The 17,418-nt window shown below is 36.1% G+C and overlaps 3 protein-coding genes and 1 pseudogene across 3 annotated transcripts; 1 reads left to right on the top strand and 3 right to left on the bottom strand.

Moving 5' to 3' along the window:
• Nucleotides 1–1,714: 1,714 nt before the first annotated feature.
• Nucleotides 1,715–3,345, bottom strand: LOC114744097 (cytochrome P450 81E8-like). Its single transcript, XM_028932281.1, has 2 exons — nucleotides 2,437–3,345; nucleotides 1,715–2,334 (listed from the first exon to the last, which is right to left on the bottom strand). Exons 1-2 carry the CDS (start codon nucleotides 3,343–3,345, stop codon nucleotides 1,720–1,722), a joined length of 1,524 nt encoding a protein of 507 aa, XP_028788114.1. The 3' UTR covers nucleotides 1,715–1,719.
• A 1,356-nt stretch (nucleotides 3,346–4,701) lies between these two features.
• Nucleotides 4,702–6,503, bottom strand: LOC114744102 (cytochrome P450 81E8-like). Its single transcript, XM_028932286.1, has 2 exons — nucleotides 5,619–6,503; nucleotides 4,702–5,319 (listed from the first exon to the last, which is right to left on the bottom strand). Exons 1-2 carry the CDS (start codon nucleotides 6,501–6,503, stop codon nucleotides 4,702–4,704), a joined length of 1,503 nt encoding a protein of 500 aa, XP_028788119.1.
• A 3,072-nt stretch (nucleotides 6,504–9,575) lies between these two features.
• On the bottom strand, nucleotides 9,576–12,506 carry LOC114744101 (cytochrome P450 81E8-like; annotated as a pseudogene).
• A 1,547-nt stretch (nucleotides 12,507–14,053) lies between these two features.
• LOC114744100 (uncharacterized) lies at nucleotides 14,054–14,638 on the top strand. The gene has a single exon (XM_028932284.1). It carries the CDS (start codon nucleotides 14,054–14,056, stop codon nucleotides 14,636–14,638), a length of 585 nt encoding a protein of 194 aa, XP_028788117.1.
• The last annotated feature ends 2,780 nt before the right edge of the window (nucleotides 14,639–17,418 follow it).

The following is a 17,418-nucleotide window of genomic DNA, read 5'->3' as shown; positions in this document are numbered from 1 at the left end:
ACAATATGGTTGTAGGATTTTGACCCTCAAATTTCACATTGATATCTCCTCATTCATATAATTGCATATGTGATATACACATAAAAGATTTAGTTAAGTAATTTGGATAAGAAAAATAGTTAAATTAATTATTTAGAAAAAATATGTGTTAGAATTTCTAAAATATCTTCTCAAATTATAAATTAATTCTCATATTATTTTATTATAATCCACTACTCAAGTTTAAAACTCTAAGTCCAATTTAAAAATTTCAAACTAAGCTCAACTTACACAAATAGTAATAATATTTTTTAAAAAATATTTAAGCGGGCCGGCAGGCTGATGCGGGCTACTTCAGCCCGCACAGCTGCGGGCTGGCCCGCATCCGTACTATCAGCCAGTATTATTAGCTCTGTTTTTTTTAATTATTGTTAGCTATAGTTAATAACTAGCCTTTGTAGTTTCACAGTCTCATATTGTTTTTGGTGAAAAAAGGGGCCAAACGCCCCAAAAAACCCCACTGATTGTACTCATTAGCAGGTCTTGGGCTAGCAAAGCCCATTACATCTTATGGACTTATAAAAATAACTATGTAACCCTATTGTAGTCTCGGTTTTTGTTTTATATCGTACCTAAAGATAAGATGCTGCCATGCATGATTCAACATTAAAATTAAATAGTACTCACCTATAGAATATAATTAAAGAGTTGATGTCAATCCTGTATATGAGATCTATTTTACGTATTTATCAATTTTTTTTAAAATTAACTCTATTGATGTTTTTTCAACAATAATCAAGTAAAAGTGAGCGCATAGGAAAAAATTAAGGAAGATGTTTGGAGTGTTTTGGAAAGAGTATACCATATTAACTAATTTAATTAACATTCTTAATATACTCAAAATTGGTTAACTAGGTCCTATATTAATGACTGAAAGAGTATGATTTATTACACTTCTCATATTTTTAGTAAGGATCAACAGTTATTTTTCAGATTATTTTGCCACGGCTTTTTGGTGTTACAGATTAAAATATTTTAGTATTGTTTTAATGGTAATATTTTAGACCTATTAACAACTGTTTTCTCAGATTTCGATTAAGATGCTGATGACGTACATTCTTCACGTACATTTATATTTTATGCAGAAATTCATGAGGCCACGTTGAGCTTGAGGAGATTCTATGTGCCCAGAAAAATATCAGACTTCAATGCAACAGTTCTTTCTGCGTGCTTTATCTGTAACAGCAGTTGGATTATTTTTGAAGGACACTATCATGCTTGATTTAATGATTTTCTGCTGCTTTTTCACTTTATTCCTAATTTTGGCACGTCTCATTATGCATTTTAACAATGACAAAAACACTCTTTAATGTTTATGCCAAACTTATTACCCAATCGTCCTAAATACTACCTCCGGTTCTAATTATAAGACCCAATTAACTTATTTGAGGAGATTAAGGAAGTAAGTTAAGTTAGTTATTTGTAATAAATAAGTGTTGTCATTCCTAAAATATCCTTGCTAATTAAGTATATTGGCTAGAACTATCATTATTAGAAGGATTATCTTGGAAAAAAATACATAAATACGAGAGACAAAATGGATTGGGGTCTTATAATAGGACCAAATAAAAAGTCAAATAGGGTCTTATAATAAAGACCGGAGGTAGTAATTTAAACAATACCCATAACCTTAAAGAACTTAGACTATTCTGGCGAAAAAACAAAAACTTTGACTATTATCTAAGGCTGCAATATAATCTTGTTGATGATCGAACGCGCTTTGCATTGAGCTTCCAATGAAATGGCCTTGGGCATCAGGGTTCCACCTCTCTCAGTCATGTCAACTTTTTCTTCGCTGACCCTTTTCCAGTCAAAGCATTGAATCAGCGATGCTAAAGTCAACCCCACAGTTCGTTGGGCCAAGCCTGCTCCTGGACAGGCCCTCCTCCCCATTCCAAAAGCTATCAGCTTACGGTCCTTTCCTTCCTCAGTTTCAAACCTCTCCGGCTTAAAGCTCAACGGATCAGTCCACAGATCGGGGTCCCTGTGGATGGCCCATGCATTCACAAGCAACATGGTACCACGTGGCACATCATAACCCCCAACGGAGCAATCATCAGAAGCCGCGTGGGGTATGAGCATTGGGGCTGCCGGGCTCAGTCGCAGAGTCTCGGAGATGATGCACTTAAGGTATGATAGTTTGGTGAGATCGGCTTCCTCTACAAGCCGCTCTTCTCCAACCTGAGCTTCCAGTTCAATCCTTGCTTTTTCCAACACATCTGGATGGTTTAACAGATATGACATTGCCCATTCCAACGTGATTGCTGAAGTGTCCGTTCCTGCTATTATCAACACCTGCAAAACAATTTATTTATAATTAATCAACAAAAGATATAACCAAGAAAACAAACCCAAGCCAAATTTAGTGACACACATGGTACAAACTGCAAAACTAACCATAATAAGGCCTTTGATAATTTCGTCAGAGTAATAATCAGGTTCTGATTCTTGTGACGTGAGTAAATGATCTATCAAAGTGTTTGTGCTTTCCAGTCCTTCCTTCTTATGCCGGTGCTCGTCGACGAGCCCTTGCAACAGCTCATCCAACGTCTTTCCAACCCTTCGGAGTCTCTTTTGGTAGCCATTGTAATCAATCCACCGGAACAGAGGCAAGAAATCCCCCAGGTTTGAATCCTTTGTTCCCAAACTAAAGGATAAGATCTCCTGCATGACGTCTCTAAACCGCTTCGCTTCCTCCATGTTCGTCAAATCGGATTGATCGCCGTAATACCGTTTTCCGGCAACCATTCTCATAATGGTGTTAAAGGTCAAATCTGAAAACATCGATCGCAGCTCAACTTTGGCGAAGTCTTTGCGAGACTCGCGAGATAGCTTGCGTAGCAATAGCTTGGTCTCATCGATTCGGAGATTCGAGAATGAGTTGATACGGTGCGTTGAGAGGATCTCGAGAGAACTTATACGGCGTAAGTTGCGCCAGTGGTCACCGTAGGAAGATGTAATAAGGATGGTGTTGTTGTAAGCGATGTACTTGGTCTTGTGGGTGCTAACACGGTTGGCAAGGATGATGTCGTTTTTAGTGAAACACTCTTCAACGGCGGATGGAGATGAAACGATGACAGCAAAAAGAGAGCCGAAACGGAGAGAGAAAATAGGGCCATATTTTTGAGAAAGGGAGTGGAGGTGGCTATGAAGAGGTTGTTTTAGTTGCAGGAGGTTGCCCAGTATCGGAAGAGAGGGCGGAGCTGGAGGGAGGTTTTTGAATCGTGATCTTGTTTGGAAGAAGAGCTTTAAAGTGATCAGAAAAACAAGGCACAGAGCAGAATAATAGATCAAGTTATCTTCCATGGTCATCTTCTCGGTCTTGGTACAAATCAATCTGTGGGCAATATGCATTGAGCTGGCAGTATATATACACACGTGTGTGGGGTAGGATAAGATATTTTGACGTCTCTTTTTGTATTCGGCAGCGTTGTGGTGCGGCGAAAATTTGATTGATCATGTTGTCGAAAGTTTGACTTTGACCATACATATATAGTGAACATCTTGGTTTTTGATTCGAAAAGTAAGCATTCGGAGCTGCAGGCTCCCCTCGTTTTCCACGTACGGATAAATTTTTCAAAAAAATATCTTTAAGATTTTAAAATCACAAATCAATAATAACTATAAAAATATATTGTCATTTACTTTTTAAATATTATCAATTATTATTAAAATGTAGTAAATAAGGCTGATTTAAAGTTTTTAAATTAAAAAAGTATTTTTTTGGATTCTCCCTAAATTTTACAAATAAATATTTTATATTGTTAAAATTTTAAATTATTTATAACTAAAATTGAAATAATGATTATATATAATTTTAGCTTGACGAAAAAATAGATATGACTAGTCCTGATTCAAAATTTTGAGGAATCAATAGCGTCAATATTGTTAGCTCTGAATAGTGAGAGCATGATCTATTAGACCTTTTATATTTTTTAATGATTAAAAAATCATTTTAGAATAATTTTAGTATTATTATACTTGTCCTTTTTTAGGCTCTTTAGCGGCTTTTTTTACCCCATCAGCCTTCTGAGCCGACTCCGAGGAGTGAGGACCTTTTACGCGTAATATTATACATAAACCTATCCAGCTATATTGATTGATGCTTCATGTAAATTAGCTGGTTTAATTTTATAGTAACCAATTCTTTATAGCTGAAATTGATCAAATGATTTAAGTTTAGCTTGAATGAGATATAATTCCCGCGCACATGGTCTTAGAAATGAACGCTATTGTTATTAGCTTATGACTATTGAGTAGATACTTCTTTTAGACGTTTTTTTTATTTTTTTTATTGATGAACACATCATTTCAGAGTATTATTTTAACAAAAAATACCACTTTGACCTTTTGCCATCACAAAATATTTGGTGGGACGGCGTGCTGGTCAAGATCAGTGTCTAATAATAGTAAAATCTCCATGTAGAATTTTCATTATATGACATGAAATATAAGAAGCTACAATGAAAGCATCTGCATATCTAGAAGAAACAACATATGAATTAAAACTCGCGGCTTATTGCCACTTATTGGAGTTTTAGTTGGGATCGTGCATATAGACTTTCCCATTCATGACCTGTGACATCCGCAGAATATTCGTACTAAATGCTAAAATAGCACTTTATTTGTGACATGGATCTTCCATAATTTCACTGCGAAATATCATTCCTTCATCAAAAATACATTGCTGATAGTTGGATGACGTCCTTTACACATGGCTTCTAAAGGAACAACCTTTGACATAGTAATTCCTGATGCCTCTGTCATATCAATCTCTTCTTCACCTGTTCGCTTCCATTCAAAGCATTGAATCAACCAACCCAAAGTCACGCCAACTGTTCGTTGAGCTAAGCCTGCTCCAGGGCATGCACGCCTTCCCATTCCAAATGGAATTATCTTGTCAGCTTCCCCTTCTCTCTCAAACCTTTCAGGCTTGAAACTTGTGGGATCACTCCATAGTTGGGGGTCTCTGTGGATTGCCCAAGCATTGACTAACACTATAGTGTTGCGTGGGACACTATATCCTCCGATGGTGCAATCTTTTGAAACCTCACGAGGAACCAACAATGGTACTACAGGATGCAGCCGCATTGTTTCAGAGATAACATTTTGCAAGTATGGCAACTTTGAAATATCTTGCTCTTCTATCAGTCGTTCTTGCCCTGTGTATGTGTCTATTTCTTGTTGTGCCTTTTTCAATGCCTTGGGATTGTTTAATAAACAAGACAGTGCCCATTCCAAAGTCACGGCCGATGTCTCTGTTCCAGCCATAATCATAACCTGTCAAGTTGAATCAGCATGATCAATAATTGTTAGTGATATAATCAATATCAACATTTTTTTAACTCCCCCCTCTTTCTTTTATTGGGCTTGCTTTGTATGGGCCAGGGATCAATCTACTCTAGCTAGAAATTAATCAGTTAATATATATATATATATGTGTGTGTGTGTGTATATGCTTAATCTGTTAATGCTATCATTAACAAATAATATTTAAACGAAGGTTTACAAGCATCTATACAAAAGCAAAGCCAAGGATATAAAACTGGTAGCAAAGAGGAAATCAATGTTATACTTACCAAAATCAACCCCTTGATGATTTGATCCGTGTAGTACTCTGGATGTGATTCTTGTAAGCTCAAGAGATGATCAACCATAGTATTTGTTGTGTTGCTCGCATTTCGACGTCGATTAATGAGTCCTTGCAAAAACTCATCGACTCTCCCAGAAAAACTCTTGAGCTTCTTCTCCAAGTTGTCATAATCAAACCACCTCAATATGGGAAAAAAGTCTCCAGGATTGTTTGCCCCTCCTAACCTCGGCAACTCTTTTAAGATGGCCTGAAACTTCCTTGCCTCTTCCACATCCGCCGCATCAATGTCATCTCCCAAGTACCTTTTCCCACATACCATTCTCATGATAATGTTAAACGTCATCTCTAAAAACTTGGATTTAAGTTCCACCTTCGTAAAACCCTTGGAGGAATCATGGGCTAGCTTTCGTACAAGCCGCATCATCTCGTCTTTTCTCGTTTCCAAGAAATGGTTGAGACGATGCGTGGAGAGGATCTCAACCATCATGATGCGGCGGAGGTTACGCCAGTGATCGCCGTAGCTGGTGAACGATATGGTGGTGTAGTTGTAACCGATGTACTTTCCGTTGATCAGGCGAGGCCGGTTTGCCAATGCGATGTCATTAGTAGTGAAGCATTCTTGAACAGCAGAAGGCGATGTGACAACCACAATCAAACGAGAGCCAAACCAGAGGGAAAACATATTACCATAGCGTTGGGAAAGGCGATGTAATTGGCGATGGAGTGGTTTCTTGAGTTGGTGGAGGTTGCCGATCACCGGAAGACCAGGCGGCGTCGGAGGGATGTTTCTGAACCTCCATCTTTGGAGAAGGAACTTGAGAGTGAAGAGGGAAATAAGAGATATGATAGAATAATAGACGAAGGAGTTCATGGGTGATTCTTAGTGTGCGAACAAGGATTGAGTTGCCATGGCATTTATATGCGTAAGGACCATAAGGTCACTCCTCTAGGTGCATCCCCTAACGTCAGTTTATCAAATTATAGGGCCATATTCATTCAATCACCAGAGAATCATAAACATTAAATGTAGTACAGACAATATTTCTTTTAGCGAGCATAATAAGGACAATATTAAATCTTATAATGATTATTGCCAAAAATGTCAGTTAACTTATATATAACCTTTTCGTTTTTAAAGATGTATATTAAAAAATCATAGATAGTTGATATATTAAGGGTTAATTAATCTGTAAGTCCTTATAGTTTCAGCTAATTTTGAATCGGGTCCCTATAGTTTTTTTCCTTTTTATCAAGTCCTTACATTTTCACCTGTTTTTAATTAGGTCATTGCATTTATTTTTCTTTTTATCAAGTCCTTATAAGTTTATTTTATTTTTAATTAAGTCCCTGAATTTTTTTATTCTCTATTTTATAAACATAAAATAGTATATATGATTTAATATTAGTTTATAAACAGTAATGTTCTAAAAATAATGAATTATTATAATAATTTTATTTTTTTCAACAAAAAAATTAATTGTTCCGAAACATTTTCCTGAATTAATTATTTATATTACTTATTTTTATTATATAATTATTAATATAATTTAATTATTAATATTTTATATTTCAGTATTAATATATTTAATTAAGTTTATATTTAATTAATAAATAAAAATTAAAACTACATGAACCTTATTAAAAATTTCGTAAAATTATAAGGACTTAATAAAAAGAAAAATAAGTGCAAGGATCTAATAAAAAACAGGTAAAAGTATCAGGACCTAATAAAAAGAAAAAAAACTATAAGGATCTGATTTAAAATTAGTTAAAACTATAAGGACTTACGGATTAATTAACTGATATATTAAATATATAAACGCTAACTGTATTTGATATTAAGCGATAAAAATTATGCTCAAAATATTGAAGGTTGAAAAAAACTAAATTTTTAAAAACATAACATCTTTCAACAATTTAATTTAATATTGTTAAAACTTGTGACCTCCCTCACAGAAAGAGTTTTGTGTCACAACTCACAGGGTCAAAAAATTTTACGCAAATTAATAATGAAACAGCGTTAAATGCAACTTGCTTAAAAAAGAATCTCAGGAGATTATCTAGAAAACTGCCATAAGTCAGTACGTGATAAGGATGGTCTAGAACTTCTAAATATGGGTGTTTTATACTTTGAAGATTCCTACTTTTTGGTTTTTTGACAACCAAGATTCCTACTAAATTGTTAGAATAATAAATATTAATTTCAACATGATAATACATATTTAAATTTTCACGTTGTTAAGGGGACATACTGATGGACAGGTGGCATATGCCGGGGAACCGTCTGCTGATGAAGCCCACCAAAAAGAATATGCCAAGCCAAGATACAAATTAAAATGATGCACGTATCACATTGCTCAAATATGGACTCTTCATAATTTATTTTTCATAAATCTAATTGATTCTATTAATCTAATTAATATAAATACATGGAACCTTTAATATATATAATGAGAGATTCGTTTGAGGTACTTAGTTATGTGTTTCATGCATCTAGATTTATGTGATTCTCCTAAACTAAAAACTAGCCTAGTTGGGTCAAGCAAGTTGGGTTGGACTAACTCAGTTTAATTTTGATTTTTTCCGGGTAAAAATTTTGATTTTTTTTAAAACATTGACCCTTCGTATCTTGATATCCAAATAACTATTTTGGACGTATATATATACCGCCAGTTTTGATATGTTTTCAAAGATCTTTTTGTGTTTTTTATAAGATATTTTCACAGACCTATACAATCAGCAAAAAAATTACTGTCAGGCCTTATGCGAAAGTGCGGAATCCATATACTTGGTTAAATGCTAATACTAAAATTCTTGAGCTTAAACTTGAAATTCTTGGTTTAATTTATGGAAGACTGTGAATCCCTCTGCACAATTTTTTTTTAATTATTTGATTTTGTACACTCTAAAAAAGCAGCATAATATATGATTCTGTTCCCATGGTTAGAGAGAAGATGTTTGAAGATGCAGTCTAAAATTTCTGGACCTCCTAGGTTCCTTCACTGCCCGTGTCCTGAGGCAAAAAACTCTTATCTTTACAGTTTACAGTCGATGGAAACGCAAGAATGTTACTGACTTTGGAGTTGTCACTCTGTTTTTAACTCCCAACAGACACAGACATTAACAGGACATTATCGAAGTTTCCAAGGCATCCATATAATATAAAATCTCAAAATGAACCTCAACACAATGTCCTGCAAGCGCAGAGCGTAATGGACTTAATTATCTGAGGATCGATGCAGGTTTCACGGTTTCCTGTTACTTCGACAGACACCGTACTGATTCTTCTAAGGGTAGCATTAAATATGCAGATATATCCAGACCACAGCATTCTAATTAACGTGCTGCGCGATTAGAAACCAATGGTGATGAAGTGTTCACGCAATATTATTCACCAATCCATTGATTATCATAAGAGATTAATAAGAAGTTACAAACAAGTTAATAAAACAAGTGCCGAAAATGATGATGATAACAATAATGATAATTAGAGCAGACCTATAGGTGTACATATAGATATAGAGATGTTACCTTGTTGGCTCGCGCGCGCACATTATACACTAAACATATACTCTTATGGTTCTTAATATAATACCTAATTATTGAGTTAATTTTTATCCTAAGTATAAGACTTATTTCTCATAGTTATCAATTTTTTCTAAATTATCTTGATAGATATTCTCTCGACCATAATCAAGTAGAAGAGGAAGAAAGGACATTAAGAAAGATGATTGTAGTATTTTAGGAAAAACATGTCATATTTTTTTATAATTAACTAACTTATCTAACTATGTTAATCTAATCAAATTAGTTAAATAAGTCTTATATTAAGAATCATAGAAGTATTATGGACTTTTATAATTGCTCACTCCCCCGTGGATATCTTTTATGCCTCTATTCCCGCTGTTTTACCATTTTTGTGTTGTCCTTGAAATTAACCTTTTTAAGAAAGAACATGGTTGATGATGGGGTGACGTGCTTTGCACGTGGCTTCTAAGGGAATAACTTTGGGCATAGTGACTCCGCCTCCCTCCCTCGTGTCAATTTTTTCCTCACTTATTCGTTTCCATTCAAAACATTGAATCATCAAACCCAAAGTTAAGCCAACAATTCGTTGAGCCAAATTTATTCCAGGGCAAACTCGTCTTCCCACCCCAAATGGAAATAGCTTGTTGGCTTCTCCTTCATTCCCAAACCTTTCGGGCTTAAATTTCACAGGGTCGCTCCATATCTGGGGATCCCTATGTATGGCCCAACCATTAATTAACACGATGGTGCCACGTGGGATATTATATCATTGGATATTACATTTATATGAAGACGTATGAGGAATAAATAATGGGGCTGCGGGTTGGAGTCGAAGTGTTTCAGAGATAACACTTTGAAGATATGGAAGACTCGAAATATCCACCTCCTCCATCAAGCGTTCCTGTCCTGTTTGTGTCTCTATTTCTTCTTTCGCCTTCTTCAACACCTCCGGATGGTTCAATAAATTAGTCTTGCCCATTCTAAAGTCACAGCCGTCGAGTCTATTCCACCCAAAAGTAAAACCTGTTTAATCAAATTTTAGTGTTATAATTCTCCTATAAAGGCATCAAACAATGATAATGCCAGAAACCAATCTATGCGTACACACATTTTAGTTTTGATTTAGTGTGTACATTTATTTTGAAAGTTTTTACTCAGAAGCGTTGGGCATCAAAAAATTTTGAGTGCAAATTCAACTCGACAGTTTAAAATCATAACAATTTTATCTCATACTGTTAAAAAACTAATATTAATCATTAATATTTTTAATAGCAGTAATAAAGTTGTTACTATGTTAAACTTCCGCCAGGTGTCTACCACTCATAAGTGAAAACTTTATACAATGTTATATATCAAGAAAGCTATGTGGGTATTTGGGTAAAACCTAAACCATGGTTTTAAAAGTGATTTTATGATTAAAAAAATAAGTATGTGAGAGGAGTTTTGTCTCAATTTGCCTAGAAGCACATTTTAAAAATGCTTTTTCATTAATCCAAACAGCCCCGACATGATACTAACATCTTACATTTGTGAATTAATCTGATGCGTGCGTTAATTACTCTAACTAGGAAAGTGCAACAGCATCAAAATATTTGCAGCATGTGACATTATACTGCGTACTAACCTGGATAAGACCCTTAATAATTTGATCCGTGTAGTGCTCTGGCTGGGACTGTTGCAAAGTTAGAAGATGATCTATCATGGTGTTTGCACCGACTTGGTTACCATTTCGATGCTCATCAACAAGTCCTTGCTAAAATGTATCGACCCTCATGGCTAAACGCTTGAGCCTCTTCTCCAAATTTTGGAAATCAAATTACCTCAGTACGGGTGAGAATTCTGCAGGGTTATTCGCACCTCCTAGTTTCATCATCTCAATTATCATTTCTCTGGCTTCTCTCGCCTCTTCCATGTCTCCCGCGTCAGAATCGCCACCCCAGTACCTCTTCCCCGTGGTCATTCTCATAATAATGTTGAACGTCATCTCTAAAAACTTGGATCTGAGCTCCACCTTGGAAAATTCCTTGCATGATTCTTGAGCTAGCTTCTTTAGAAGCCTCATCCTCTCAACTGTTCGCATTTCCGAGGAAGCTTTGAGATGGTTCGTGAAGAGGACCTCGAGCGCGACGATGCGGCGGAGGTTGCGCCAGTGGTCGCCGTCGGGGGAAAACGTCATGGTGGTGAAGTTGTGGCCAATGTGCGTGGCGATGAGAAGTGGAGGTCTGTTTGCCAGGACAATATCATTTTTGGTGAAGCATTCTTGGGCCGCCGACGCCGACGAAACAACGACGTCGAGGCGAGAGCCAAACTAGAGAGAAAATATTTTGCCATAGCGCTGGGAAATACGGTGAAAGGTGTGGTGGAGTGGCTTTTGGGGTTGATGGATATTTCCTAAAATGGGAACAAACAGTGGTCCTCGTGGGAGGTTCAGGAACCATCTAGTTTGGAGCCACAGCTTGAAAGTGAGGAGCAGAGCAAAGCAGAGCATGGGATGATAGAAGAAGGAGGTCATGATGATGAGTAGCTGCTAACGATTTGGTGAGAGATCTTAAATGCGAATGCTGCTATATATACAAATTGATGGCCCACGCGAGTTCCGCGGATTGCGCCTGCTCTATACTGGAAGAGCAAATGCCTCTTTTAAAACTTTAGTTGCCAATAACCCTATGATCTGGTGGAACGGAAGCTTTCATGTGAGAGTAGAAGGCTATAAATTTGATCTTGTTTATAATTTAGATTATTAGTATCTATATTTTTAAAAAATAAATTTAAAGTTTATAATGAGCTATTTAAAAAATAAAATATAAAAATGAGATAAAGAGTTTGTTTGGATACTAAGGGGGTGTTTGGATGAAACTAAGGGGGTGTTTGGCAAATGGGGCAAAAGTGATTCTGGGCTCCAAACCTTGGTTTAGAAAAGATGATTGCCAAACACCCCTTTTTTTTTTTAAAAAAAAAACCTTGGTTTCTGCCAAAACCAAGGTTTTGGCCAGCAAAACCAAGGTTTCCGGTGAAGCAAAAAATTGTAGCTTCTCATGCGAACACTTATCGGTGGAGTAATAATTGGAGCTAATAATTGGAGCAGTCAGAAGCTCCAACGGTGAGAAAGCACTCTGCCTCTTCTCCCATTTCACCGAAATACTCTGCCTCTTCTCCCATTCCACCCGTCACCGACCGAGATAGCACCGAAATACTCTGCCTCTTCTCCCATTCCACCCATCGCCTTCGACCGAACTTCTGGCCCCAGGTGAGATCGTGTTGAGCTCGTGAATTTCGGCCCTGGTGAGGTGTTTATCAGCTTCGCAACACAAGATCCTGTGCTGGGTTGCCCGATCGATTCGTCCATTCTGATAGCTACTTTTTTTAGTTCGTCCAGTCGGCGTGTTTTCCATGAGCGAGGCATCCTAACCGGTAAGAAAAATATATTTTACCCCAAGAAAAAAGCATATCTATCGGATCCCATTCCTTTGTCGTCGTCACTGCTGAAATTTCGACCGAACTTCTGGCCACAGGTGAGATCGTTGTGAGCTCGTGAATTTCGGGTTTATCGGTTTGGCAATAGAAGATCTCGTGCTGGGTTGCCTGATCCATTCTTCCATTTCTGATAGCTGCGGTGTGCATTTCGTCCAGTCAGGTAATTTCTCCCCTTCATTTATGATCTGATGCAATGAAGTATCAATTTTGATTTCATAAAAAAAAAGTATGTCCAAGCGAGTCCGGTCCCCTTTTGTTCTTCTTGTTCGTGTTTTCCATGAGGAGGCATCTTCTTCACCCCTTTGAGCTGGACACCGGAAAAAAAAAACAGGACACAGTAGAACGGAAAAAAAAAAAAAAACAGGACACCGGCGGTAATGGGTAATCGGACTCCACCGAGAAATGGATCAGATAAATGAACGCGTCATCTCCTTCATGCATTTGCACTGGTGTTGGGGGCAGCTTATTAGTATTATAAATATGATGGCAAACTTTCCTGATTTCGTTACTTAGCTGGACTTTTTATTTTCACTTATTCTGAAATAAAAGCTAGTACTACAAGAAATGAAATATCTAGGATGGTTACCCTGTGGCAGTGTTTGGTTTTCAGCTGTGTTTATTTCTTGATGATGTTAAATGACCCACAATGTCTCAAAAAGCAAACATGCTAAATAAAGTCATATTTTCGGTCTTGCTTTCATTGTAGCATATGGATTCCTGCTTCTATGGTTTACATAACAGTATAACACTTTTGGTTGAGTATGATCCTTTGGTTGAAGTCAAACGGGCCTTGATGATGCCCCTCATGCTCAAACTTGTTAAATACTATACTTGTTATATCACATCTCTTGGACTGAATGACATGCTTTTTGGGTTGAACTTGTGATGACTAAAGTGTTATAATTGGTCTATAGTATAATGAGTAAACAAACTGGCAAAGCTTCATGGGATATAAGAACCACAAAGGTTTTTATTGACCTGTGCATTGAAGAAGTTGAAAAAGGGGGAAGAAAAGGAACTAGCTTGACAAAACCTGCTTGGACAAGTCTTGTGGACAGCTTCACTGCAAAGACTGGGAGAGTCTATACGAGAATCCAATTGAAAAACAAATATGATACCCTGCGAAAGGAGTGGCAGTTATGGGATAGGCTGCTCCGTGAGACAGGTTTAGGATGGGATGCCGAAAGGAATACTGTTAGTGCCCCTGATGAATGGTGGGAGAAGAAAATAGTGGTAATGGTTTAACTTTATTTGAGTTTGTATTTTCTCACATGTTAACGTTTTTTGTATAATGTATTATATTTTTGGTGTTGAATGCGCAGGAAGTTCCTGGCTACAAGAAATTTAGAGAAAGAGGGCTTCAGTTTAGGCTGAATTGACTCAACTCTTTGGGTCTGTAGCTGCAACTGGACCACAGTCATGGGCACCTTTTCCATGACACTTCCAAGCGAAGGAGTTCCTGAAGATGATATGGAAGAAGGGTCTGGAGATAGTGATGAACTTTTAGGAGCACCAACTGGCATAAGCGGGGAGTTTAATTCGGTCACATTCAATGACAATAGTAGAGGAAGTGGAGGCAACACTGGGATGAGACAGGAAACCATTCGTGGGGGTAGAAGCACAGGTGGCAGTCGACCTAGTAGCTCATTAGGGGTTAGAAAAAAAGGTGAATCCATGAAGAAGAAACCCACTACCACTATGAAAATAGCAGATGCACTAAGCAGGATAGCTCAAGCAAATGAAAATGACTCTCAGCGTGAACATGAAGAGATTTCAGAAGCACGTGCTAGGAAGCTAGAAGAAGAAGCACGTGCTTATGAGACGTCAATTGCCGGAGTCATGGAGCACCTTAATGAAGTTGATGAAGTTACTGATGATCCTGATCTGTTTGGCCGGTGCACAACACTCCTCATGGACAAGCCAGCTGCAAGGGAGATGTATGTGGCTCTGAAGAACAAGAGGGGAAAACTCCTGATCTTCTTGAAGCATGCAACCAAGGATTGAGACTTCATTTGTGTTGCTTATTATAGTATTTGACTACTTTTAGTGTTGCTTAGAAGATGATTGTGATAATTTGTGTATATTTTTAGGAATTATGTAACCAGCACTATTGTATTATGTGACTTTCAAATTTCTGTAGGAATTAAAGAACTTATTTTCTTGTTAAATGTTTAGTAGTTTCATATCAGGGTTTCTAAATTTTATGTCTATGTGCACAGGACAAGACAAAAAATGGCTGATGAAATTAAAATTGCGGAAAAGTATCGTAAACGACGGAACAAACGGGTTAATCAAGTTGCAGTAGCGGTTGGTGGATACGCTTCTCTTCATTTGTGTAAAGAGCCCCAGCATACAAGTATTTATACAGGCAAGGCATGGGTAAGGGATGTTTTACAAGGCCATTCCACCCGTTGTTATAACATGTTTAGGATGGAAAGGGAAGTGTTCTTCAGTCTTTGCACCGAATTGCAACAACACGGTCTAAGGGAAACTAGAAATGTTGGGATACATGAAATGGTTGCAATGTTTTTAAATACCGTTGGCCATGCGCTTAGTAGTAGGATGCAGCAAGAAAGATTCCAACATTCAGGGGAGACAATTAGTAGACATTTTCATAATGTCTTATTGGCATGCTGTAGACTTGCTATGTCCAATATCAAACCAAAAGATCCAACATTTCAGCATTTGCATACAAAAATACGGCCCGGTGGTCGATACTGGCCCTTTTTCAAACATGCTATTGGAGCAATTGATGGAACACATATTTCATGCATTGTTGATGTAACTGAGCAAACAAAATTTATTAACCGAAAAGGAAGAGTGACGCAAAATGTAATGGCGGTTTGTGATTGGGACATGTGCTTCACTTTTGTATTGGCCGGATGGGAAGGTAGTGCGCATGATGCTCGTATATTTGACCACGCCCTCACAACTCCTTCCATGAACTTTCCCCATCCGCCTCAAGGTATATTTTAAATTGCTACAATTTAATTTATTTATGCTTAACTGTTAGAAAACAAAGTTTATTAACACCAATCATATATTCCATGTAGGCAAATATTATTTGGTCGATGCTGGCTATCCGACACCCATGGGATATCTTGGTCCCTACAGACGTGAAGCTACCATCTCCCTGATTTTCGAAGGTCATCTGCATTTGAAAATGACAATGAGGCGTTCAATTATTTGCACTCAAGTCTACGGAGCACTATTGAAAGAACTTTTGGAGTTTGGAAGAGTAAGTTTGCAATTTTAGGAAACATGCCGAGCTATGACTTTCCAACACAGGTTCAAATTGTTTGTGCAACGATGGCCATACATAACTTCATTAGATCAACATCCATTTCTGATCCTGGTTTCACTCAGTTTGAACAAAAAGGTTCTTATGCAGAAGAAAATAATGATGATGATGGAGTTGGATCTTCACATATACCTTCATCAATAGAATCTTCATCTCACATGGCTCGACTTCGTGACTCCATTAGAGATCAAATTGTTCACTATATACGAGAATAGTCATGTCCTTTTTATTTCCTTTTTTCTTTTCAGATAATATAATGTGTTGTTAGAAAAAAAAGTACTTGGACAAATATATTTTGTTGCAACCTTATTATGAAGACAATTGATATGAAATTTTTGTGTGGTTCTTTAATTCTGTCAAAAAAAAAATATGGGATTTCTTCATCTTTAAAATCTTTAAGAAATAATCATATTTTTTTGTTGGCAAAATAAATTATTTTACGAAAAACATATTTAATTATTTTATTAATATATATACGTTTTAATTTTAATTATTTTATTAATATATATTATTTATTAATATATATACATATTTAATTATTTTATTAAATTATTTTGCAAAAAAATATTTATTTATTTTATTACTCCTCCGGTCCTTATTATAAGACCCCATTTGACTTTTTATTTGGTCCTAATTATAAGACCCCAATCCATTTTGTCTCTTATATTTATGCATTTTTGCCAAGATAATCCTTCTAATAATGATAGTTTTAGCCAATATACTTAATTAGCAAGGATATTTTAGGAATGACAACACTTATTTATTATAAATAACCAACTTAACTTACTTCCTTAATCTCTTCAAATAAGTCAATTGGGTCTTATAATTAGGACCGGAGGAGTAATATATATACGTATTAATTTTTTTATTAATATTTTTTATTTTCTTCAAATAAACATATATTATGCAATATATCTTATATGTAATTATCATTTAAACTTATGTCCTTTTAGTAATTTTTACATATAAAAAAGCACTTCTGACAACAACTATCCAAACACTCTCACTTTATCAGAATCACTTTTTCAGAAAAAGCTATTCTTTCAAAATCTATTCTCTCCAAAATCTATTCTCCAGAAGCTATTCTCCAAATCATGGTTTGAGGTTATCCAAACACCCCCTAAACCATGGTTTGAAGAATAGCTTCTGGAGAATATATTTTGTGAAAAAGTGATTCTGAGAAGTGAGAGTGTTTGGATAGTTGTTATCAGAAGCACTTTTTATATATACAAATTACTAAAAAAAGCATAAGTTAATATGATAATTATATAAAAGATAGATTTTATGATATATTTTAATTTGAAGGAATAAAATTGTTAATAATATATTTTTTTACCAGCATAATTAATAATACATAAGATAATGTAATTAATAAATAATTAATATGTGTGTATATATTCATAAGATATAAGATTAAATATGTTTATAAAAAAATAATTGAGGGATGTTAAAGTCATATTATTGTTAAGACCTACTCTGATAA

Source organism: Neltuma alba, unplaced genomic scaffold (genome assembly GCF_004799145.2).
Source record: "Neltuma alba isolate B1F8T4 unplaced genomic scaffold, ASM479914v2 tig00004266_pilon, whole genome shotgun sequence".
NCBI lineage: Eukaryota > Viridiplantae > Streptophyta > Magnoliopsida > Fabales > Fabaceae > Neltuma > Neltuma alba.
The sequence above is the reverse complement of the archived record's forward strand: the minus strand, read 5'-3'. Positions and strand labels throughout refer to the sequence as shown.